This window comes from Macrosteles quadrilineatus, unplaced genomic scaffold (assembly GCF_028750875.1).
Source record: "Macrosteles quadrilineatus isolate MER2022 unplaced genomic scaffold, UCM_ALF_1.0 Scaffold_4__1_contigs__length_99947679, whole genome shotgun sequence".
NCBI lineage: Eukaryota > Metazoa > Arthropoda > Insecta > Hemiptera > Cicadellidae > Macrosteles > Macrosteles quadrilineatus.
Window position 1 is genome coordinate 8,464,778 of NW_026542597.1, and position 26,403 is coordinate 8,491,180.

Below are 26,403 nucleotides of genomic sequence, written 5' to 3' on the forward strand. Positions count from 1 at the left end.
AATTATTTTGGTATATTTACTCATAAGTGATGCAGTATTTAAACATAATATAAGGAAAAATATAAACAAATTGTAAAAAAAAATAGGAAGATCAAAATTACGCAAAATGATGGTTGAAAAATAAGACCAAGTGATATATCAAACATTATAATAAAAAAGTATGAATGAATTGTAAAAAATATTTATTCACGATAAGAAATACGAAAAGTGATATAACAACTATAATAATGACTAAGTATGAGTGAATTGCAAAAAGTATATAAAAGACTACTGGGGAGAACGCACGACATACGATAAAAATCGTATAGTGGGCGAGCGCCCATTTGATTGTGTACGCCACTGCGAGTGAAACAGTCGTACGACAGTCGTGGATCACAGTGGCAGTGGACGACTGCTTCACGACAGTTTGTCGTAGTCGTGAGATTATCGTACAGTGGGCGAGCTCTCATAAGATCCAATGGTTCACTGTGGAAATGTTGTCGTTCCGACACAGTGTCGTACGACCGAAATCGTATAGTGGGCGAGGGGCCTAAGACTACTGGGGAGAACGCACGACATACGATAAAAATCGTATAGTGGGCGAGCGCCCATTTGATTGTGTACGCCACTGCGAGTAAAACAGTCGTACGACAGTCGTGGATCACAGTGGCAGTGGACGACTGCTTCACGACAGTTTGTCGTAGTCGTGAGATTATCGTACAGTGGGCGAGCTCTCATAAGATCCAATGGTTCACTGTGGAAATGTTGTCGTTCCGACACAGTGTCGTACGACCGAAATCGTATAGTGGGCGAGGGGCCTTAGCCGTACGACAAAGTATAAACCGTACGACAGAGTATAAATATGCAGCAATTAGCAGCTTTCTGTACTATAAACAGTACAAGGAAGCCAACTTTGTCGGGTGACTAAAGGAAAAAGCCTTATCGGGAACACACTTTTTATGTAGCTTTAAATAATATAGATTATATTTTGTTAGTCTTTGTGAGAAAACAGGCATGAAAGTAAAATCTTTGCAAATGACTGGGTGATTGGTTATCAAAATTTTCCCTACATGCACCGCGAGCTGCTGAAGCAAGATGTCGCATGTATAGTCCGATGTAATTCATGTAATTTACCCTCATTTTTCCTCCTGTATTGGGGGCTCTCTCTTGTAAATACTAGTTTTAACTTACTGTGTACTATATTTTGAGCGTGTAAATTTCTTTAAAGGCATTTCGAAGGTTCGTATCAGATTGTTATCGCTAATATTCGCTCGTGAAGTTCGACGTTTTCATCGTGAAATTTTGTCTGCTGAATTCGGCTGCTGTAATTAGGGAAGTCACCCCTCTTTTGGCGCTCAACAAGATAAGGTATATAAATGGGTAAAGAAACCCCTGGAATGTTCATTTGTAGTAATCTAACACTAACACTTAATCCAAATACATCTTATTGGTGTACACAAAACATATTTTATTGCAGTGTCATTATGTAGTAAAAATGCTTTAGACGCCTAGGTTAGAATGACAAGGTCTAGAATTTAGTCTTTCATTAACTTAGTAAAGCATAGCCTAATAAATTAGGCCTTTAAACCCTTGAACATACCTTAATCAACAATGGGTCTTGAAATTTTTACCATATGATAACTTAGCTTATGTAAAATATCGCTAATGTAGGTAGGGATATCTAGCATAGGACATATGTTAGGCTACATCGACAACCATTTGATCCTTAATTGAAAATATCCCGAGCATTTTGGCTTAAATAGGCCAACCACTTTACCTCACAGGTCCGTATATGAGTGAAAATTTAAAAACGTACGTTTTCATGTCCCTGGCCTTTTACTTCGTAGATACTGGATTTGTAGTTTATTATTATGTGTTTTAATATTTTTTGGGACGGGGGCAACATGTTAAACACATTTATTTGGTTTTAAATAGGTTCTTGGTATTTTTTTCGTATTTTTAAAGTCTCGAAATTCACGACCATGACGTGTCCCTAGGGTACATTTTCCAACTTTCACGCTGTTTTTAGACTAATTATTCATGCCGAAATATATAAAGCCATATTTTTATGTCATCAATGGTTATTAAACTTACAAAAAAGGAGCATATTATAATTTTATTGTCATTGCAGACTGACTACCATGACAAAATAAGTCTGTCCCTCGATTTGGCGTCACGACCATTTGGGAAAAATTTTGAACTTTGGAGCACGACAGTGGCAAGCCTGGCGTCGATGGAGTCAGTTGGTTTTAGAGACTAGTTCGGGGTGTACGTCAGGATTGTAGTGCCGGTCGTTTTGAGTTGAAAGGAGGAATTACAAGATTAATAAAGGAAAGATTGTGTTTTTTGTAATTTTGGTGTGTCCATGACCGTACGTAGTCATTCGATGAAGTAGACATGGTGTTAATTTTTGTTTATAAGATATTTCAATTGCTAGATTAACCTAGAAGTCCACTTTGTATCCTCGAACATGAGGTGCATGGCTACCGCCAGAACAGAGCCAAATAACACGTAATTTCACGACCAAAGTTTCACGACCATCGCGGTTTTTTTTCACGACCAATCCATCTTTATGGATTATAGTGTGTTTGGTCGTGACAATAACTTTAATATAATTGTAAATTGAACAGTTTAGTTAATTTGAAACACATAGTTTTATTATAACTAACAGTATAATTGAAGGATTGTTTAGAAAGATTTAGATTATTCCAGACAATTCACGACCGCACCGCTTGTCCCTGACCATCACGTTTATGATTTCTATCATAAAAATTTCTAAAATTAAAATATCGTCATATTTCAATGTTTTATACACAAAAGAAGCACACCTCTATACAAACATAACGATTTTTCGGGTCTCAGGTAAGTTTTTTCGGAGTTATACAAACTTAAGAAGATTTTATTGGCGTTTTTATATTTTTTGAGTTTTTTTTATTTTTTTCTTGAAAGACCAAATATACCAAAAGCTCAGTGACCTTTAAAGGTCCGTTATGGTCGTGACAGGATTTTGTGGTTTTCTACTAAAGATGCTCTTTAAAAAGAAAACTACCAAAGATATTGCGTTACCATGGACATTTTATGAAACTTCAAATGTTAATGAAATAAAAAAAATAATAAAAGTTTTGAAAAAAGGGGACAAAAATTTGCAAAGTGCTTTTCCTGAAAACGTACGTTTTTAAATTTTCACTCATATGTGCTGCAAGTATCAAAGTGGTTTGCTCTTTTGGTATGTCAAGCCTTGGTCAGACGACACTGATTTGCACTCCCTGGCTAAAATCAGCAGCTAGGCCTACTGCTATCAAAATATACTAAATTACACTCGATTATCCTAGCCCCAGTTATCCAAGGTATTTTTAGGCCTAAATACATAGCGTATATATTTTTTATTTTCAGTCGTAAAACAACAAATAATTAACTTAAGTTAGCCTATTTAAAACTTTAGTTAGCCTATTTAAAACTTAGAGCATGAATTTTAACCCTCCGAGTGTTATGTGTCTTAAAAGCAACTCATAACACATCCGCTGTAGTGTTATGTGTCGCTTTTGCGACTCACAAACACTGTTTACGGCGACGGCTCTGGGACTGACTGAATCGGATTGAACTGGATCGAATTAGGTATAGTTTTTTTTTTTTTCAGCAGATTCAGAGCTTTCTCCTGATGTCTGTTTCTATACGCTTTTCATTTAAGTTTGAAAAATATTGTAGCAGACAGCTGACGTGCGTATTTGTAAACAGCTTTGTTAACCTCGCACCGATGACTGATGTGTTTTATTACGTTTATCATTGTTTTAGTGTTAAAAATCAAAAGTAGTGATATACGTGGTGCATTACATAGGTTATAAGAAGATTTAAGTGATTTTGAATGGCTGGTTGATGATCCTGAAGAAGTAGGTAGTGATATTGATGTAAATTATCAGCCAGATTCCTAGCTATGGTTAGGCTATGCATTCTTAGCTCTAAACGCTATGTGCCGAAATCTGTTTTTTGCCCATAACTTATTTATTTGCAAATCTACTTCCTTATATTATTATATTTTTGGAATCCTCATAAAATTCTGAACAAAGTGGCTATTTTAAAATATTTGTGGACCTATAAATTATAACAATTTATTGAGCGCAAACATAAATTTTTTTAATTTATTTTATAATTGTTGAGAAGTGTTAACCCCACAAAAATTGTTGAACATTTTTTTTGTAATGTTTTATATGTAAGGCCTACATTAAAGCCCATAATTTTCCAAACAATGTGATATATATAAAACAGTATACTTGACATTGTTTTTAAGTTTCTAAGATAGGCCTACATTTTAATAAAACCCTGCGATTGCGCAATAAATGGGCGAACATTAAGACCAAAACTAGAGACACTTGGAGGGTTAAAATTATAGCCTATGAAATTTTAAAAAGTAAGTTTAGGCCTATGTCCTAAAATTAGAGTGAAACATTATCAGTTTAGTTATTAGTCAACATTATCACACACTAATGTCGCTAAAATGATAGGCCTCTGATTGAGCAACAGAATGAGAAGTTTATTGCTTTGTTATAATTTGATGGTAAAACTGTGTGTTCCTAATAGCCTCAAGATAAACATTGATTTGACAATGTGCTAGTTAGGCCTTTTAGTTAACTCACAATTTAGGATCAATCTTATTTTTTGCTAACATAATAAAAAGCCTAAACTTAGTCAATTTAACTCTGAAACTTAACTTAGTCAACATAGCTCCAACCTAAAGGTGAGTGAGCGTAGCGAACAAACTTCAACCAGGACGTGATTGAGCCATGCGAACGATATAATATTGAAAATTAAGACAGTTAAACGGGGCAAAGCCCGCGGGTTACAGCTAGTAACTTAGGCTATATGTGTAACTTAACTCGAGTAATTTTTGTCCGATTTTGATGAAATTTAGCTTGAAGTGCAGGGCTAGATAAACTAGAATGAGTTCACGTCACCAGCATGATCGGACCTTGGAAACTGGGTTTTACGGGAGGTTTTATGGGGTAAAAAATGGTTTTTCTCATTTTTGACCAGGCTCAAAATACAAAATTACCTATTTCTCTCAAGACCACTTTAAAGAGCTTTAAAAAAAAAAACGAATAGGTAATTTACTATGGTTAAGGTTTTTTTGTAGACGCTTATTAATTGCAGAGAAAATGCAAAAAATTGTAAATTTAAAATTCCCATGTTATCCTTATGGAGAATATTGTAAACTGTTAAGCAGTTCGCTTGTTTTACGGGTATATTTTCATCAAACTTGGTAAATTTATTTATTTATAGGGAATAAGCTATTACCTACTGTAGTACTCATGGTGTATGACCTGGACCCGGAACCAATTTACTTTTTGGTTTTGTGGTCACTGGAGGCCAAAAACACAAACCGTTCAGATTCATGTCCATTACATGATCCGTTAGTTCATGTCATGGCATGATAACTCAAGCAAGAATGATCTGATTTTGATTAAATTTGGTATAAACGTGTAAACCTACATTTGTTCGAACAAGTTTGCAAATCAGCATGATGGGTCTATGGTAACGGGGGTTTATGGGGTAAAAATATGGGTTTCCCATTTTTCACCCTAAAATCACAACATTTCACAATTTCTTTCCCAAACCATTTTGTAGAGCTTAAAAAACAAATCATTTAGTAGAAGCGTCATTATGCACCTAATGGTTACAGAGAAAAAAAAATTAAATTTAAAATTCCCATGTTACTCTTATTGAGAATAAGTCAACTGTTGTAGTTTGCTTGTTTATGAACATATTTTGTTCAAATTTGGAAAATACATTCATTTCTTAAACTATTAACATTTTACAACAAAAAACACTTTTTAACCCTCCCTGTTGCAGCAAACCTAAGTAGGCCTACTCGGTAAACTATAATTATATTTAAATAGGGAATAAATGTGATATTTTTAAGGAGACATTGTAAATTCAATCAGGCGAATGGAAATCCGCTTAGCCTGCAGGTTTGCTGCGGCGGGGATATAATTATACTAAGCTATTAGTATTCTACTAAAAAAACACACTATTAGGCCTACCCTCCATGTAGCCAGCAAACCTAGATAGGCCAACTCGTTAAACCTAATGTTATTTAAATAGAATTAGGCCTAATTGAAAATCAAATCAGGCAAATGGAAATGCGCTTAATCTGCAGGTTTGTTGCGGCTGAGGTATTTTTTTAGTTTCAATGTCCCCAGAAGCCAAAAAAACACAATTTGTTAAACATTTTTATATTAATCTGTGTCTCTGAACGTGTCTCATGGTTTTGTTGAGATTTTAATGACATTTGGCTTGAACGTGTGGGGCAGGATGAATGAGTTTAATTATTTTATCAAATAATTGTGTTAAGTTAATGGACTCTACAAACATTTATTAGTCAAAATAAATCGTGTTTCTGGCCTCAAGAGACATGAAATTTAAATATACCGGATGGCGACTAATTCTGTCTTATGACCAATCCAATTGTTTATTTCCAATAAAGAAATTAGCTAAAAATAGTTTGAAACATAAAAGGAAATATAACCCAAATATAACTCAAATATGGCCACGGCTTTGACACTAGTGGGTAGATTGCTCTGATATACAAGCTGCAACTGTAAAGCATCACTTTGGTATTCTAATAAAATCAGTTTTACAACTGAATCTTGACAATGCTATAGAGTCAGTGACTTTCCATTGTGTTGAACAATAGGCCTAGAAGCCCTATTGTAGGCTTGCTATTCTTTTGTAAAAAGAACGTTTATTTTCAGTTACAATACCTATACGTAGTTAGCATAAATAAAGGGTAGAATTAGACTAATAGCCCACAGCACAACACATTAGATTAATGAATTTTGTTTGTGTTTTTCAATGGCTATGGGTAATAATTTAAAAATAGTTGTTCTGCCCTTGCCTTGCCATGGGAAGAGAACACAGTGAATATATGGCAATTCTTCACTGCCTTGTCCAATGAAAACTGCTGGATAATTAAGCGTGTGTTCTTAATGTAAATTAATTTGATCAATGTCTATGTCACAAGGAAAAATACCCTACTGCGTTTTTCCCAGTTTGAACACATAAATGCCCCGTCCAAACTCTATGCTTCTCGAGTCACTTAAATTGCTGTATAGGCCTATTGTCTGCAACATCAATTGCTGGGTTTTTAAAATCTTGCATATTAAAAAATATTTTTTCAAAACTTATGACAGCTAGCCTGACCATACTAGGCCTACTGGATCGAATTACAGTCGGTTGGTACCAAATGAAAGATATTTTCCTGTAGATGTGCAGAATCCCTTTTTAAAATTAAAATAGGCTAAAAAATAAGCACGAAAAATTAATTTTAAATTTCAAAAAAATTAACATGGGCCTTATGGGTTGCCATGCTGGTAACAAAATAACAACAAAGTATAAACAGAAAATCCAAACAAAATCCAATCACATACGTTTTATTTACAGTGTGGGGTGAAAATAGAGAAGTCTGTACATTACATATTTTATTATTTTTGGTTGAGTTTTGGACCACGGGGTGACCTCTAGGAACCAATATAAAAATCAACTTTTTTTGGGAGATTTAACACGGTGCTTTTTTAGCTTACAACACCCTGACCATACTACTGGCCCGATTTACACGCGGGTTGTACCAAAAAAAAAGGTTATCGGTCCTATGTGCAGGTTTTATTCGCATTTCGAGAATATTTATGTTAATTGGGTCAAAAATGGAAATGCAACTTTTCTTATGGAGATTTAACAGTGGGCTAATTATATACCTATATTAATTAGGTACTAGACAAATTTTTATATTGAAAACCTTTTTTCTCAGCTCCTGTGTATCACAGGGAAAATCTATGCATACTGTTATAAAAAGATTTGCCTGTAGATGTGCAGAATCCCTTTATAAATTAAAATAAGTTCAAAAATAAGCACAAAAATGAATTTAAAATAATAAGTAAAAAAATTAACTTGGGCCTTATAGGTTGTCATGTTTTTGACGAAATAACAACAAAATATAAACATAAATTCAAAACAATTGGAAGCAATTCAAATTACGTGTTTTATTTACAGCTTGGGGTGAAAATAGAGAATTTTGCACAAAACAAACTCTCTAGCTGTAGTATACAATACTATAGACAAATAGAATAAAAATAGACTGTTAAAGAAAGGTTCTGGAGCCCACCGCTAGGAGTGCCGTGTAGTAACGGCGCATCCCGCTGCAGGAGGCGTATGCTACCCTCAGACCCTGCAGCGGTGTGCGCCGTAACTACGCTGCACTCCTAGCGGTGAACGCCGGAACATATGCTAACCGCAGCACTGCTGCCGGTCTATATTTATTCTATTTGTCCATGATATTACTAAACTAATAAGTAAACAATCAAAACAGAACTCAATGGTTTGAACACTATCCCACATTATAAGAAAAACTTACTGTCACTTCTTTGATGCAATATTAGAAATCTGTGTTAGAATCAAAAGATTAACTCAAGGAAAAGTAAACAAACAAACTAAAGCCAAAACAAATATAACAGCTGATATAGCTTACATATTTTAAATTCAATTAAATACATCCCTTTAAAATTAGGTGTGCAGCTTATGGTTTTTCTTAGTTCAGATCCTTCTTAGCTTTATATAGGCCTATAGATGTTTTGTTTTGGTAGGTTCCCAAGACCTTTTGAAAGAAAGAAATATGAGGGGACCCGTGCACAAATTGCACATTTTAATTGGGCTCAAAACTGGTTTTCAAGGAAAAACAAAAAATGCAATACCCTTTTACTTTTTGTAAGTTGAAAAAAAATTGCTTACCGTATTTAGCATGTGAGCACCAGTGAATGAACGTTTTAAGCTTGAAGTTTCCACTTATATCCTACATTTGTAAATATGCTATTAAGCTACAAAGTGTAGAGAATAGTTGTCCGGATTCACCTCTACTTCATAAATATATTATGTTCAAACGGAGTGTTAAAAATACAATTTATTGCACTTAAATCATTGCACAACAGAATGACCGCATATTATAATATAATATAACATTTTTTAAATGTATTCACACCCCTTCTTTTCACCAAATAACCAATCAAGATTCTCACATCAAAGCTGGACACCCTTTATTTAACAATTTCAGGATCGTCAATATATAGTTTCTAGTAAATTACCACTTTTATTTCATCTAGTAAGTTTCCGTAACACTTAACCAGCGGTCAAATTCTGGTTGTAGTGTTTACAAATGAGTTATGATGGGATTTTGTGATATCAACTTTTTGGCCTCTGGGGTAAAAAAAGTATATCAGTCCCGGGTCCAGGTCTTACCATGAGTAACACGGTAATAGCTTATTCCATATACGGGAAATTCACCAAAATGATCGAATAGTTAACTGAACAGCTGCTTTTTTGCATTAGCAAAATTGAAAACAAGCTGGAAGTAGTTTTGAGAGGTTATCTTTACATGAAAGGTATTTTTGTTTTTTTAACTTAGTTCGTTAAAATTTTGCAATCTGATAAAACATCTAGTTCATCATAAGGGCAAAACGTTTTTTTTCAACCCTCGCTCATTTCTCAACTGAGGTGAATGGTAAAACTTGAGCTCAGGTTGAATAGAGTCAACTTTACTCCCTAGTGATGAAATAGGCCTACTATTTCGTTTCCTGTTGTAACAAACCCAAGTAGGTATTTGTTAAATCTAGTGGGTAGTAAAAATATGATTTGCTTACCTATGGAAATATTTTACTTAAAATCCAATCAGACAATTTGAAATGCATTTAGTCTACAGGTTTGCTGTGATGTGGGTATTTAGTCACCATTTGTCACTGTCATATCATAACTGATTTAAAAATGACACCCCAATTAAAAAAAAACCGGTTAAATAGGACGACTGGAAAAAGAACATCTTAACAGAGAATACACGTCTCTTCAGTTTAATTATTTGCTAGCCCAGGTCCGTAAAAGTTAAACTCACTGGCCTACTGGCGGTAAGTGATATTTAAGAGTGTTAGGCTAATTTATTTTCAAAATTGTATGAAAACAAGCCTGAATGTACTATTGGAGTAAATAATTTATTTTTGTAAAAAAATACAACCGACTTCAAACGCTCTAAAAAGAATGAAATAATTTCAATAAAGTAAACTTTTGTATTAGGCAAGCTCACGTATTTTAAGTCGGCGCAGCTCTATGATGATTTTTGATACACAATTGAAAGAGGGTGTCCATATTGCAGGTGACTATCTATAACTAAAGGTGTTGATCTGCATGTCTTTTTCATAGTTATGCGTTAAGTGTTATTTTATTACCGTAATTAGAGATCGGCATTATAGTGGTATTAACGAGTATCTTCAAAAAGATTATAACGCATTTAAATGTTTCTAACTTGGAAAATTAACGTTTTAATACTAAACTAGCTTCTTTTCCCTATCATAATATCAAACTAAATTATTTTCCTATTCATATAGAACATTTGTGTGTGTTATTTTCATAATGCATTTATTCTGAAGTAAACATAAAATACAAGAAAATATTTCTTTTAATATATAAACAAAACAGTTCAGTATGTTTTTTATATATATATGTTATCCAGCTACAATTTATTGATTTTCAAAATACACACACAATATTTAATTTCAATCATATTTGCAGTTTGAGCCGCGCCGACTTGAAATATGTGAGCTTGCCTAATACAAAAGTTTACTTTATTGAAATTATTTCATTCTTTTTAGAGCGTTTGAAGTCGGTTGTATTTTTTTACAAAAATAAATTATTTCATGATTTTTAGTGATTGTATTATTTTTTATGTATTAATTACTTGAGGTTTTTTGATAAGCAAAACTGTTTGAAACAATCAAAAGTACCACAGAACAATCATTATTTTAAAACTGCTTGAGTCACCTGTTCAGGTTACATAATCAATTGGTATAAAAATAAACATTTTTAGATATTCCTTGAGAGAGAAAGAGTTGTCCATTACATTAGGCCTAATGAAAAACTAATTGTCTTTTCTAGATACATTGAAATGTCAGACATCATCGTTTCCTGCAATCTGTGTACTTATACATTATAAAAAGAAATACAGTAACATCTCAAGCCTTTTGGAACAATATGAAAGTTATTCCTCAGCCACCAGCACTAAAAAATCTCTCAAAAGTGGAAAATTGGTCGTTAACACGTATAAAAATATTATATGAAAGATTGGTTCAGCTAAAAGTGGTGTAAGTCATGTAGGGGGTTTTGTTTGCTCAAGATATAGCCTAGTCGAAATTGCAAATCATTTTCCTCTAGAAATTTCCGAAGGAGGCATAATAGTATTGATATGATATAGTAACTGGGTAGAGAATATTAATAAACATTCCACATCTGCAAATGTATGTTTAGTAATTAAAATATTTAACACTTTTAAGACGATTGACGATTATGCACTATCATACTTCTTAGGTCGTGTAAGGAATAATTGCATTTAATTTATATTTAGACTTCTTTTACGAATGCTTTAGTTTTCACAATACACCTTTATTTGTCAATATCATACAGCTATTCACTGAAACATATATGTTTTTGTACATCAGAATATTCAATACTAATAAAAACAGAATTACTGTATACACAAATCAGGTCAAACGTTAAAATAGGTACATTTTTTATAGTAACCAAAACAAAATGCATTTTTCTCAATGTAATTCATTTAGGCTCCATGGCAAGAAATAGTTTATTGATCAATATGAAGCAACTGTTTTGTCTGTAGCTTCATTTAAATGGTTTCAACTAACAGCTGTAGGAATATTATTATTATTTATTGCCTTCTCTGCACAAATGTAAACAATCTGCACAAATGTAAACAAAATAAATGTTGAATATTTAAGGTTTTCAGAATTTTTCACCGAAACAAATATTATACTTAAACATAATATATAAGGTACCAAATAGAAACTCTCCTGGTTATTTTGGTGGTGGAACCACACTGATCGGTAAAAGAATCACAGAGAAATTGGTGAACATACATAGAAAAAAAAAAACATCGCCACAAACAAATTGAGAACCTCCTCCTTTTGTTGGTAGTGGGGAAGTCGGTTAAAAACAATCTGAATTGAGTTAGGAATGAGTAAAAAAGAGCATATCTATTAAACAGAAAAATGGTTAATTTATCACACACTTCTCAATTAGCCTAATAAATGTCTTCTTGACATTTTATTCTACTATTTTACTTTTTGTTGTTTCAGAGGTGCGATAAATGAAGTGGCTTGGTGAAGGAGATTCGGAAATGTTAAGTCAGAGTAACGGGCCACAACAAGTCCAGCAACAAGCATCTTCTGTAAGTAAAAAACCATCAGAAGGGTTGATCCGTTAAGTTTTAATATGTTACCAAGGTTTGTAAGGATAAAAGTATCAATTGGACCATTCATGACTGCAATGAGTCGCATTGCTTAAAGAACCTTGCTTGTCAGTCACCAACAAGACCAGAACATGGTAGGCATGAGAGTAAACATTTATTTAAGAGGAAATCCAAGTAAAATAATGTAAAATATTTAGGGGCATTCAAAAAATTAGGTTTTGGCGAGCTTCAAAACACTATGTCATATGTCATACTTGTATGATCTGGCCATCCAGGTCTTTTCTTATTCCATACGTGGAGACAAGAAATAAAATTGTAATGTGTTAACCTATCTGAAAGGTCGTCTTTTGTATTACCAATTTTATGATACAAAATTGTAAAGGTAGGTAATCCATGGCCCACACTCATACAGAGCTATTATCATTATCATTAATTTGAGACTGTGACGCATACCAAGGTGTGTATTTTAAGCTGAATATGAATGTGAAGTGAATGTAGAATGGTGATCGAGTAACATGATCTGTGTAGCTTTGATACATACCTTTATACCTTTATACCATGTATCCATCGATGACCAGTAGTGACTGGATAGATTTTGTCAAAGAAAAACCATTAAAAAACATTTAAGTTTTAATACTTTATATATTTATGCGGTTAACATGGCTGTAGATTACGAGGTCCATTCACCATTTTCCTCTGTGAAATATTCCTTCATGGAGTACAGGGGCCGCGCCTTGAGTAGCTCCTCTACTCTCTTTTTAAAACTCTTAAGAGGGAGTGACTTTATGTCCTGGTGCAGGTGGTTATAAAGTCTGATGCCAAGGACCGGATAACAGTCTTTTTGTTTACAAAGCCTGCAAATGGAACGTTTAAATCTTCTCCTTTTCTCGTATTATAACGATGTAGCTGGTTTCTGCAGCTGAGGTTATCTATATTTTCCTTGGTCTGCACCAGACAGTTATAAATGAATTGGCTGTAGATAGTCATTACTCCTAGGGCTCGGAAAAGTGGCATACAATGTTCGTGTCTTTCGCTGGACGTTATGGCTCTTATGGCAGCCTTTTGAACTATCAGAATGTTCTTAGTCTCTGAAGCGTGTCCCCAGACAATGACACCATAGCTCATTAAGCTGTGAAAGAGGCCATAATAGGCCAGCTTTAAGTATGCATCTGTGACCAGAGTTTTTAATTTTCTTAAGAGGAAAACAGTTCTGGAAAGTCTGCTTTCCAACTCATTTATATGTTTGTCCCATGTCAACCTACTATCCAGCCAAAAACCTAGTAGTTTGACAGGTTGTTGTTGCAGAGTTTGGGGTTTTAAACTGCATATAAGTTCTTGGGTTTTGTCATTGTTTATTTTAAGTTTGTTCGTTGAAAACCAGGCTTTTGCCTCGTCCAGGATTTCCTCGTCCAGGATACTGATTAAGATCAGCTATTCTTTAGCCAGGTTTGTTTATTTAAACCCCAGTGATCTGGGAGAACTGAATCAATTTTCAAACTATCAAAATGTGTTAAATAAGTCTGAACAAGAGAGGGAGTCAAACTTTTTATGCTGTGTCCAATATTTCCGATCAGTTCTTTTAGTTTTTGAGGGAGTTTGAAGTCCCCAGATGCATTTTTACTTGAGAGTCCACATTGTTTGTAACTTATTCTTAATCAAGAAGAGGTAGCCTATATAGTTTCGGTTCTATTGTTATTCAAGTCAAGAAAGACATTTAAAAATTGACATAAACCTAATACCTTATAAGATGCAAACCCCTCGTTTATTTGACAAATAATTTTGTTTAATCCATGTCTCTATACCAGCTCCATATTTCAATTACAATGACTATTGTTCTGTGTTTAGCAACAAGTAAACGCTGAATCTTCCCGCCCGCAAGTTCTGTCTCGCTCGCAGGATGATGCTATGGTAGGATACGTGTTCCAGCGTCCCCAAGCAGACCCAGACTTCCCTGTACCTCCTACATTCAAGCAACAGTCCCGCTGGCCTGTAACTGACGACACAGTAATTGACCATGTAAGTGTTACAGGGCCTATGTAAGTGTTGTAAATATTAGCCTACACTAATGGGATTACAAAGCAGTTACATTTAACGTGGTGTAAGGTTCAATAACAATGCTGACATTCTAAAACTAAACTAATCCCTCTAACCTTTTCACAACACTCATGTTCCTAACATCTTTACATCCATTATTAATAATGTAGGCCTACTAGGATTTTAAATCATGTTGGCATTAGCGTGCTACGTGGATGTAAAGAAGTTAGGAACATGAGTGTTGTGAAATAATAGTTCCGTGAACACTTTTTACATCAATCTTCTTTTCCACAGGATGACCATAAACTACACATTAAAGGAAAACCAGGTATTATGCGTAAATCTTTTGTACCAGAAAAAATCGGAATTTAGACAGTCACGTTGAAATCACGAACATATTCCCCGGTCACAGCAGTATCATCGTCTCTCACGATTGCAGCAAAACTGAAAAAAATCCCACCACAATTGTGATTGAATCATGAAATTTTTATTGTACATTTTTGCAAAAGCTTTCCACAATCGACGAAATACGTTGCTTGGCTCGATAAATATTTTCGGTCTGAACTGATTCCTCGGCCAAAATATAGGGTAACCGCAGACTACATTAATAAGATGTCTACCTAGTATGAAGGTACATTAATTGGTGATCGGACAAACCAAGTTTTACTGCAGCTAAGACCGGAAATAATGCAACTTTTTTTCTTGGAGTTCTTTGGCCACCCTTATTAGTTTTAATGAGCACTGTAATTAAAACTAGTAATGTTTCAGTAGCTGGGTGAAGGAAATTTTGTAGAGGTTTATGATTTTGTCACTTGTTCTTGCAGGTTTTACCTCGATTTTAAATCTTTGACTCATGAAATGCATCTGTATGTCAACACCTTTGTTCTGTATACACGATTCTTGCTTACAAATTAAGTTGAGTAACAATAAAAATCAGACGAAATGAGGTAGAATAAAATTTTGGTAAAAATTAGATTTCTTGGATCCAGATAAAGGTTGCTTGATGGTTGTTTAGAATTTCCCCACTGCTGTTAGAAAGTGTTCAGGGACGATCATTGTGGATCACAAAAAGTTAAATACGCAACATTCCTTTATCTAGGATTGCATGCCAAGTTTCGGCTCTTAAATTGGCGTTTTTCAAGAAGGCAATAAGTTTAACATAGATAAATCCTTACAGTCCTAAATCACCATAGCCAAGTGTGTTATGGATACTTAGTTTGGTGTCTTACTTAGGGGTATGTTCCACTGTATAGACTCAGGCTTCAAACACCCTCCAGTGTTTTTGTAAGTTATTTTAAAGTTCTGTTTTTGTTCAATTATGTTCAGCATTTTGTCTTCATTGTTGGCCTACTCTTGGTATTGTAAACCTCAATCCCAACATTTTAAACCGGAGGTGCTCAAGTTTGTTTTTGGTGGCTTTGGGTGTTTTCATTTACAAGAAATGTTTAAATATGTTGCACAAAAAACTCAATTTCTTACTTAAACTGTTACTAACTATACTGTGTGCACTTCAATTAAGAGGGATTTAAAGAAAATACACCACACGGGTCGGCTAGTTTAAACTGTATTTCTTTATTTTTAGTGAAGGCTCCCGGGCTGGAAAAGAAGCATTTTGTCCTGCTTAGCAACATACTACAAAATGATATCCTCATATCTATCTGACACAAGTTGCAGAGTAGTGAATTTTCTTCTGTCGTTATAAAAATTAATGTAAATCAAATTTATTCCAGTAATAGGCAACATTTGTACAATCTTTCAGAATCAGGAGAAGTGGAAATATCCAGTGGCAAAGATGCCCATGCCTGTCAACAATGTACCATTTGAAGTTCATCCTCTAGTGATGAAAGTAAGTAACATGTTGACAGAGTAGGGAACTACAGTACTACAGTAGTGTTTGTGTGTTTAAGATTGTTCCCAATGTAGTTTCATTTTCTTTCCTTCACTTGGATGTTACTTATCGTTATTTATGTTGGATTTGATCTTTTTATGTATATTTGTTGTAGACTATGCTGCATGTTGTAAAATCATGTTTTAGTTTTGTTTCTTTGAAATTACTTGTATACTTTTGAAGTTTAATTTATCCTTGCATGTTCCATTGTTTCCAATTAACTTCTTGCTTTTCAAATCCCATTTTTCATTTCTGCATGGCACCAAAAAAAGGAGTTTTAGAATTACTTCAGTTGGTATTTGCTACAAAATGGAAAATTTATACTTTACTTTAATACTTTATCCTGAAATGGCGACCATATAAATGTAGGTATTTTAAGACAAGTATGAATGGAGATAAGAGTAGGATGAGTGGCGCACAATGTTGTAGTCTTTTTAGTGACTTAGGCCGACATGTTCCTTAGACACAGCTGTTAATTAATAATACAGCCAATGGCAACTAAGGGACCTACAGTTTATAGAGGAATCAGAACCACATTTTTGTCTTGTAATTAACAAATTGGTCTAATAATCAATAGTACTGTGCTGTGGATAGTCGAAGTTAATCCACACCAGGGAGTATCGCATTTACATTGCATGCCTATAAATATCCACAATAATTGGAGACATAAACTTTTTGCTCAATCTTACTTTAGCAGGTTCTAGAATCTCTCTAAAATAACATTTTATACAAAATGTTAATGGACATAATTTACCAAAGTTTGATTTATATCATAAATCCTTGCACTAGGGAGGTATTACGATTGTCATAGATGTGTAAATTTATGTTTCAATGTCAATAATTAAAAATAATTTTATTGTATTCCAAGGATAAGGAACTCTGGTACAGTGCTTACCCTTATTTTATTTTGTGTGTTTCTACGCCAGTGGCATTTTTTACGTTTTGAAAAGTTAACGCTTCAAACCCTGGCCCTTGTCTTATTTTAGTTACTACTTAACGTCGACCTTTTTGTTAGATAGTATTATTCATTCATAGCCCAGTGACAAATGGCATCTGGGTATGGAAACAATCTCGCTTGGAATTGAACCAGCGACCTTCAGATTTGAATGTGAACACTATAACCACTCGGCTACCCAGACAATTAAATCATACAATGACGGTTACAGTACTGCGGTAAAGTGGTGATGAGCGAAATTAAGTTTTTAAGCTAAACGTGGTATTTATTCATAAACAAATCCTAGCTTGAAGACATTTTGGAAGTAAAATATGTATTCAATCCCTTTACAGATAATTTTCCAAAACACCACTAGTATGCTATCTCTCCTCCTAGGATGTACGTCTTTTGCGTACTGAAGTTGGTTCTCTAAATTTAGGCGGTTTGAGGGGAAGTTCCCCCAATTTTTTTTTTTGTTGTTTTATGTATGTTGCACCTGATTCACGGGGTGAATAAATGTTTTATATTTACTTGTTACCTCAGCTGTTAAGCTAATTTTTTTAAAGGTATGTTGAAGTTGATGAGATAGATTTCTTCCCCTAAAATCACCTAAATTTTGTGAACTGGGTATAATTTAATTAGCTTGAAAATTTATTGTATTATTATTTTTTGTTGCATGATGTTATTAATCTATTTGCGTGCTACATTTAATGTTGTGTATTATTAGTTTTAGTCTTTTATTTGTTGTAAAACTAATTTTATTTATTGTAAGATTTAAGATATATTGTTTATAACTCCAGAATATATTATTGTATTACAAAGACATTACATTTACAAAATTACATAACAAATTTATTTATTCGTCAAAAACCTAATAAGAATTTAAATTATTTATGCAAAGAATTGAACATTTTTGACTTTTTAAAAACTGAACACCTGGTAAAACTTGATAACAATTGATGTACTTAATGACAAGAATATGACACTGGATGGATACAATTGGTGCAAAATTTGCTCAAGTTACATGACAAATAAACAAACTGTCTGCAGAATTGCACTTTAAAATTTCATACACTAATTTATATCAGCTTTACCTAGCCTTATATTATACAGTACACTCTCGATTATCCGAGCCCCGGTTATCCAAGACCCGGGTTATCTGAGGCAATGGCGGCGATAAGAACCCGCGGGCCCCCCTCTCCCAATGATCTTTAAAAACGTTTTCCCATGTATTACCGCCTAAACATGCAATTTTGCAATAAACTTGACAAGGCATCTCCCGAGGCGTCATTATCATCTTCCATCATCGCAGCAAAATCGTAAATACTTCCCGTAGTCATAAGTCATGGAAGAAACATCATCATAGTTTACCGTGATTGCAAATGCAACCAAACCTATGACATCATTAGATAGCAGCATCATCGTCTCCCGCGTTCACGGCCCAATCTAATATCACGGCCTAATATCTCCCTGCGACCCGTCGGTGGTGACGGGTAAATCATTTTTCCGTAATCGCGGCTAATCAATCAATCAATCAATCAAAACATTCTTTATTCATTATAGTTTCACATTACATGAACTTGAATAGAGTCATAAGCTAAATTCAAAATTGCTTACTGCTAATTAAATACATAAAAAGAGTACAAAAATTACTTTACTTGAACTTTTAACAAAACCATGACTTTAAGGATAACAGTATTTGGCATTCAAATTAAGTTAGGCCTAACTGTTTTTTACTAATACTAAAGAATTCTGTTACTGAGTAGCAGGGAGTTCTTAAAAAATATTCCTTTAAGAGCTTCTTGAATTTATTAAATTTTGTTTCTTTTCGGATGTGAGCTGGTATAGACTGGAGAAATTTTAGCCCTATGTAAGATGTCTTTTTAGTGTAAAATTCGAGATTATGCCGAGGTAGGTTAATTTTTAATCTGGTGTTATATACTAATTGTTCTGTTGAGCTGGATGATAGTTGGATCTGTTTTGCATAAATTATTGTTTCATAAATATAAAGACTATAAACTGTTAATATTTGTAATTCACGAAAGATGCTCTTGACTGGCTCTTTCTTTTTAAGATTTTTCATCACCCTGATAGCTTTTTTCTGTTTAATTAGTACTTTATCTAAATTAGTTTTTGTTGTTGCCCCGTATAGAACAATTCCATATGAAATATGTGAATGTATTAATGAGAAATAAACAACTCTTAAAGTGTCTAAACTGCATACTCTGAACATCTGTCGCAGCGCATGGATACCGGAAGATACCTTTTTAACCACATAGTTCACATGGCCCTCCCAAGATAGATGTTTATCGATAATTAGACCAAGAAATTTTGTTTGCTTTACTTGGTTTATTCTTTCTGATTTTATGCAAATGTTTGGTTCAAAATTTTGTCTATGTTGTTTAGTGGAAAATGATATAAAATTGGATTTTTCTGTGTTAATAAGCAGATTTTTTCGGTCAAGGAATTCTTTTATGGATAAAAGACTCTCCTGAGAAAACGTTTCAATCTGTTGTTTTGATCTTCCGGGAATAAGCACATTACAATCATCAGCAAACAGACACATAGACCCGCCGTTACCAGGAATCGCTCCCGGCATACCTCTAATATAGCAGAGAAAAAGTAGAGGCCCCAGGATCGATCCCTGCGGCACCCCATATTTCAGCGTCTGATGCTGAGATCTACATTTTTCAACGTACTTTGTGTTTGCATGCTCCACAACATAATCCAGTTCAACAAATTGGTTTCTGTTTTCTAGATATGATGTAAACCATGCAAGCTCTTTTCCATAGATTCCCATTTCTTTTAGTGAAGTCAACAATATACTATGTGACACGCTGTCAAATGCCCTACTGAGATCCAAAAAGATTCCTACAACATTTTCTCCTCTGTCAACAGCATTTATTATAGTTTCTATGAATTCAATACCAGCTGTTATTGTTGATTTGCCCTGCCGAAAGCCATGTTGCCTAAATCCTAGATATATCTCTCGCTAAAAAAGAAACGTCATTATAGTCTTCCGCAATCGCGGTAAATTATTGAACATCTGCGGCCACGGAGACATCGATCGTCATCGTCATCCGCGGGGAAATGTTCTCGTCAATATCCGCGATCACGGCAAAAGCGTAGGCCTAATCTTTCAATTTCGTGAGCGTGATCCTCACGGATATAAAAGCTTTTACTTTTAACCCTCCGAGTGTCCCTTGTTTTGGCCTTAATGTCTGCCTATTTTTTGCTCATTTGCAAGGTTTTATTAAAACGGATCTGAGAAGCTTGAAAACAATGTTAATTATACTGTTCTATATACCATTTTGTTTGGAAAATCATGGGCTTCAATATTATACATAGAAAATAAGGAATATTTGTTTAAAAAAAAAAATTTTAGGTAAAAAAAAATGTTTTGGAAAAAAAAAAAATAAATAAGTTCGCGCTCAATGAAATTGTATAAATTATAGGCCTATAAATATTTGAAAATAGCCACTTTGTTCTAAATTTTATGAGGATTACAAATATATAATAATATAAGGAAGTAGATTTGCAAATAAATAAGTTATGGGCAAAAAACAGATTTCGTTACATAGCGTTTAGCTAAGAATGCATAGCCTAACCATAGCTAGGAATCTGGCGGATAATTTACATCAATATCACTACCTACTTCTTCAGGACCATCAACCAGCCCTTCAAAATCACTTAAATCTTCTTATAATGCACCATATATATCACTACTTTTGATTTTTAACACTAAAAGAATGATAAACGTAATAAAACACATCAGTCATCGGTCCGAGTCTAACCAAGCTGTTTACAAATACGCACGTCAGCTGTCTGCTACAACATTTTCGGAACTAAAATGAAAAGCGCTTAGAGACAGACCTCCGGAGAAAGCTCTGAATCTGTAAAATAAAACGATACCTAACTCGATCCAGTTCAATCCGATTTTGTCAGTCATAGAGCCTTTGCCGTAAACAGTGTTTGTGAGTCGCTGCAGCGACACAAAACACTACACAAAGTGTGTTATGTGTCGCTGCAGTGACAAATAACACTCGGAGGGTTAATTGTGCATTATTGTATTGAATCAGCTCGAGCTTGATTTTCTGACTTTGTGCTTGATCTCTCAAGCTTGTAGTCCAGGCTCTGCTCGGCTCGAAAATCGACATTATAGGCCTATTATAAAAATCAACCGTTTCCAAAACAACCCGATTTTGAACCGATTTGATTTGGCCTGAGGCCCTTAGTAACATTTTTAGTGCGTTCAAGATCGGGTTGCTTTGGAAACGGTTGATTTTTATAATAGGCCTATAATGTCGATTTTCGAGCCGAGCAGAGCCTGGACTACAAACTTGAGAGATCAAGCACAAAGTCAGAAAATCAAGCTCGAGCCGATTTTCTCAGTATTCAATACAATAATGCACAATTAAAAGTAAAAGCTTTTATATTCGTGAGGATCACGCTCACAAAATTGTAATATTAGGCCTACGCTTTTGCCGCGATCGCGGATATTGACGAGAATATTTCCCCGCGGGTGACGATGACAGAGGCCACATCGGTTATAAATACGGCCCTATAATTATGCAACCAATTTTGACTGCGCCTTCACACAATCCACGAGGATAGTTAATGCAACCCGCATGACTGATGACAATTCTTTTACTTAGGTTGGTAGATAATTTATATCGATCGGTCAAGTAATAGTGTTAGTTTAGTTGTTGTAAACTACTTGAACTATAGGCTTGAACAAATTTTCATCATAAAAAAACGTAGCCTATTTTAATTCTCATATAAATATTGTTATGATAGGGGACCCGTGTGGCTGAACCTGTCACACTATCGCGGGCCCGTGTGCTAGTAAAATTTACCGAAAATCCCGGTCAAGGCTCACGGGCCCCCCTAGCTCGCGGGCCCCCCCGCACCCCTGCTCACCCTGTTTGGACTTAAGTCACATGGCTGTAGTTGAACTCATTATCTCTAAATAATGTTCCAAAAAATTGGGAGTGAGGTGGGTGCGTGTGGAGTAGGGTTTTACTTGTTATAGTCTGAATTGATGTTGTTTCCTCCAAAATATCTATTCTGGCGAATTCCTTTGGGAACTGTTTCATAGAGCTATGTAGAGTCGTGTTATCAAGGTTGTCTTCTCAAAAGGACTTGTCATAAAGTTCTGAGTTGCCTCGTGATTGAGCTTAAAGGTGTCTTAGAGGTTAATCTAACATTGAGTATTATGGCTTTTTCAAGGGAATTTAAAATTGCACTTGTAATCGAGGTTGTCGTCTCATTGAGGGTTGTGTAAACAAGTTACTACTAGTAGTAGGGAAAAGCCGGTTCTGGATCAACCCCGACAGACCAGGGATTCTCATCTGTTTACTCTTCCACTCATCGAAAAGCCGTTGCTGGACCAGCCCCCAGTAGACTAGAGATTTGCCCATTTTCAAGCTTGGTTGGTAGTAGTATATATATGTGCGTCCTACTTTGGGATCCAATATGGGCTCTTATGGGAATACCTCCCCACACCCTGGCTGTCGTTAGCGAAGAGGCTAGTCCTCTTCATGCCCTTGGTTGCTTCTTCCAGTATTATAAGAGGACGTGTATCGAAAAAGCACTGCTGCTTCTCATCCCTTTTTTGTGTATGCCCAGACTCTATATAGGACAACACTCGCCCGTGAAAATGGATGATGTGTATTTGGAAGCGTGCCAGTCCATGGACAGCAATACTTCGTTTTCCAACGCCTCTTCAGAAAACGCAGTTTTCACTGCGACCCCAGAAAGCGTGGTTTTCACCGCGACACCTGAAAGCGTGGTTTTCACCGCGACCCCAGAAAGCATGGTTATCACCGTGTCACCTCTGCCTGTCGATTCGGATGACGACGTGAGATCGTTTGAGCTCACCGACGAGGAAGCCGGTTCTGACGTTTCTCCGATAGTCGGTTCTAGCTTACCCGTTGACACTAAGGTGCAGTGTCCAATCTGCGGTGTACGTGTATCGAAGCCCTACTTAGGAAGACACAAGAAAACCAAGAAATGCTCTAACGCCGCAAGCGCACAAGAGACAAGAGCTGATATGGTGGTTGTTCAAGCTACTCCTCAAGAGAAGAGTTCACGTTACAGTGTGAAGGTAGCTTGTGACCGATGTGGAGATAGTGTGTCTGTTGCAAATCTTAAACGACATCAAAAGTCAAAGAAATGTCTAGCTGCAACACAAGCTGGTGAACCAGCTTTGGTACATGACGTTGTCACAGAACCCCGACGCCTGTCTAAGATTGAGTGTGAAACTTGTGGTAAGCTTGTTACTACTGCGAACTTGGCCAGACATCAGAAATCAAAACGATGCCGTCCACCTGTGGATGTTCGCGAAAGCACTACCCCGAAAATGAAGACATGTTTGCTATGTGGAGTGTCAATGCTAACGGTTCAATGGAAGCATCATAAACTGTCGGATCGTCATATTAGCATGTTGAGACAAACTCAAAATATGGCAGGTGTGAGTTCCAGAAATGTTGTATCGATTGCTCCACCTATGGACAATCAACATGCTGTACCTTCCACGAGTGGTGAACCCGTGAAACAATATGTGTATCCTCGAGCTGGTTCAACCGATGTGGAGGTGTGTAGGATTTGTATCAAACCTGTAAAAGTTTCAGAATGGTCTCAGCATTCCAAACACCATCTTCGTCCTGAAAAGCCTCAAAAGTCTAGTTTGGATATTAGGCGGTTGGTCAAGAGATATCCAAAGGTTAAAAGGAGTGTTAATGTTCCACACCCAAGTATGGACAATGTTGATCTGAATGCTATGGTGAGAAAACCTACTAGACCGCAGAGACCTGACAAATTCCTTCGTACGACCTCTCAGAGCCCACTCCCATCAACATCAGCTGATGTTCCAAATGTTACGGAAAAAATTACACATCAAAATCTCATTGATGCATTGGATGACATTCTAAAATACACTGATTTTGTGACAGACGAACAGTTTGCAGAAGCTATTGAGGATTTTGATTTTGGAATGATTGATGAACCACACTCTGTTTTGAAGAAACCCCGTAGACCTTCTCTTAAGCTCATTATTCCTTCTCCTTCAGAGCTGAATATACCAAACAGTCCTGTTTATCGATCTCCACTCCACATTCCTGACAGCCCATCCTATAATCCACTATCACCATTTACCTTTGGGAGTAATCCTCCTGGACTAACCCTTGGGGAAACGTCTGAAAGTTCGATTGATTTGGTTGCTCCCCCACCATCTCCAATTAGCCCACTACCACCAACACCGGAAGTTGGTGTAGAGCATGATACTAATGGTGAGGCTGATCAGACACAAGAAGATAACAACGCAGGTGATGATGACAGCGGGTCATTGGAGGTAAGACAAATTGAGACAGCATTCAAGTCAAGACTCAGAACTTTTGTTATCGACAACAAGACTAATGTCAAGGATCCAACATTGTTTTTGAACATGTGCACGAATTTGGTTGAAGAAAAAATTGAAGAAATGGTCGTGGAAAGCAATATAAAAGTCAACTTTGTCTTTCATGCTGAATTTCAGAGAGTAGCTCAAGACAAGAAAATAAAACAACTAATGAATTTCAAGACTACTAATAAAATTGTGTATCCAACAACGGACATCTCTGAATATTACAATGATGCAAAGGCAAAGATACTTGCAGAGATTGAAGACTTCCAAGCAACTGGCTCTAATTGGACTTTGATGAAGGTCATTGATTTGGAAATCAGAGTAAATAAATACACACCTCTTAAGGGCTCTAGTTACATGAAACTTCCAAAGAAGATAGAATCCAAGAAAGCAGTGATAAACATAAATAATAATGATCAGAAATGTTTCCTGTGGTCTATCCTTGCAGCTTTACACCCCGCGAAGGATAATGTTAATAGAGTGAGTATGTATAGAGCTTATGAACATGAACTTGATGATGTTTTCAAAGACATTGAGTTTCCCATGAAATTAGATGACATTACAAAGTTTGAAAAACGTGCCAATATCTCTGTCAATGTTTACACTCTCCACGGTATCGAAAATTCAGTTGTTCCTCTCAGAATCACTAACGAGGAGATGGAAAGACACGTAGACCTGCTCTACTTGAAGTCTGCAGACACAAACCATTATTGTTACATAAAGAATCTATCTAGACTTGTACAATCACAGATATCAAAACATGATCATATGTTATGGTTGTGTAAACGTTGTCTGTTACACTTTGGATCAAAAGAAGGTTTGGACAGACATAGAGAGGATTGCAGCAGACATGAAAGTATAAAAATAAATCTTCCAGAAGAAGGGACGGTCATCAAATTTAATGATTTCAACAAGTCAATGCGAGTCCCGTTCGTGGTGTATGCAGACTTTGAATGTCTTCTTGAGTCCAACAGAACCATCAAAACTGAACAAACACAAAGCTACCAAAAACACTTGGCTATGAGTTTTGCATATTACATAGTTTCCAAAGATGGAGACTATAAACCTCCTGTCACATACTTTGGTGCAGATGCTGGAAGGGTCTTTGTGGAACAACTTGAGATGGAGTCTGAAAAAATAAAGCATTTGTATTCTAGTGAGGCTATCAAACCTATGGATTTAACGGTAGATGACCAGCGTATTATATCAAACTCAACAACATGCCATATTTGTGAAAAACCTTTAGAAGATGATAGGGTCCTTGATCATGACCATTTGACAGGACAATTCAGAGGAGTTGCACACAACAAATGCAACATTCTGTACAGGAAACCCAAGTTTATTCCTGTCTTCATTCACAACCTCTCTGGCTACGACACACATTTGTTTATTAAAATGCTGGGTATGAATGATGAGGAAATAGAAGTGATACCAAACAATGAAGAACGTTACATATCATACACAGTTAAAAGGCAGAACATGATCGAACTGAGGTTCTTGGATTCGTTCAAGTTTATGTCCAGTAGCCTTGATGCACTCACCAAAAACCTTCAGAAAGATCAGTTTACACATACTGCTAAATACTTCAATGAATCCGAGTTGAACCTGGTTTTGAGAAAAGGTATTTACCCATATGATTACATGGACAGTGAGGACAAATATGAGCTAACTCATCTACCTAAGCAGGAAGAATTCTACAACATACTCACTAAAACAGATGTTGACCCTAAAGATTATGAACATGCTAAAAGAGTGTGGGATTCATTTAAAATGAAGGATATGAAAGAATACACATTGATGTACAACAAATCAGATGTCCTCCTACTAGCTGATGTTATGGAGAACTTCCGAAATGTGTGTATGTCAACGTACAAACTAGA

General features: G+C 35.5%; 1 protein-coding gene across 4 annotated transcripts in view; it reads left to right on the top strand.

The window, feature by feature from the left end:
* Positions 1-1,061: 1,061 nt before the first annotated feature.
* Positions 1,062-26,403, top strand: part of LOC128992504 (pumilio homolog 2) — a 317,774-nt gene continuing 292,432 nt past the window's right edge. For 3 of the 4 annotated variants that reach the window (XM_054416104.1, XM_054416105.1, XM_054416106.1), the window contains exons 1-4: positions 1,062-1,347; positions 12,153-12,244; positions 14,111-14,281; positions 16,059-16,145. In XM_054416104.1, coding sequence (XP_054272079.1) covers positions 12,164-12,244; positions 14,111-14,281; positions 16,059-16,145 — 339 coding nt within the window. In that variant the 5' untranslated portion in view covers positions 1,062-1,347; positions 12,153-12,163. The remainder of the gene's footprint in view (positions 1,348-12,152; positions 12,245-14,110; positions 14,282-16,058; positions 16,146-26,403) is intronic. The other variant, XM_054416107.1, reaches the window with a different exon arrangement.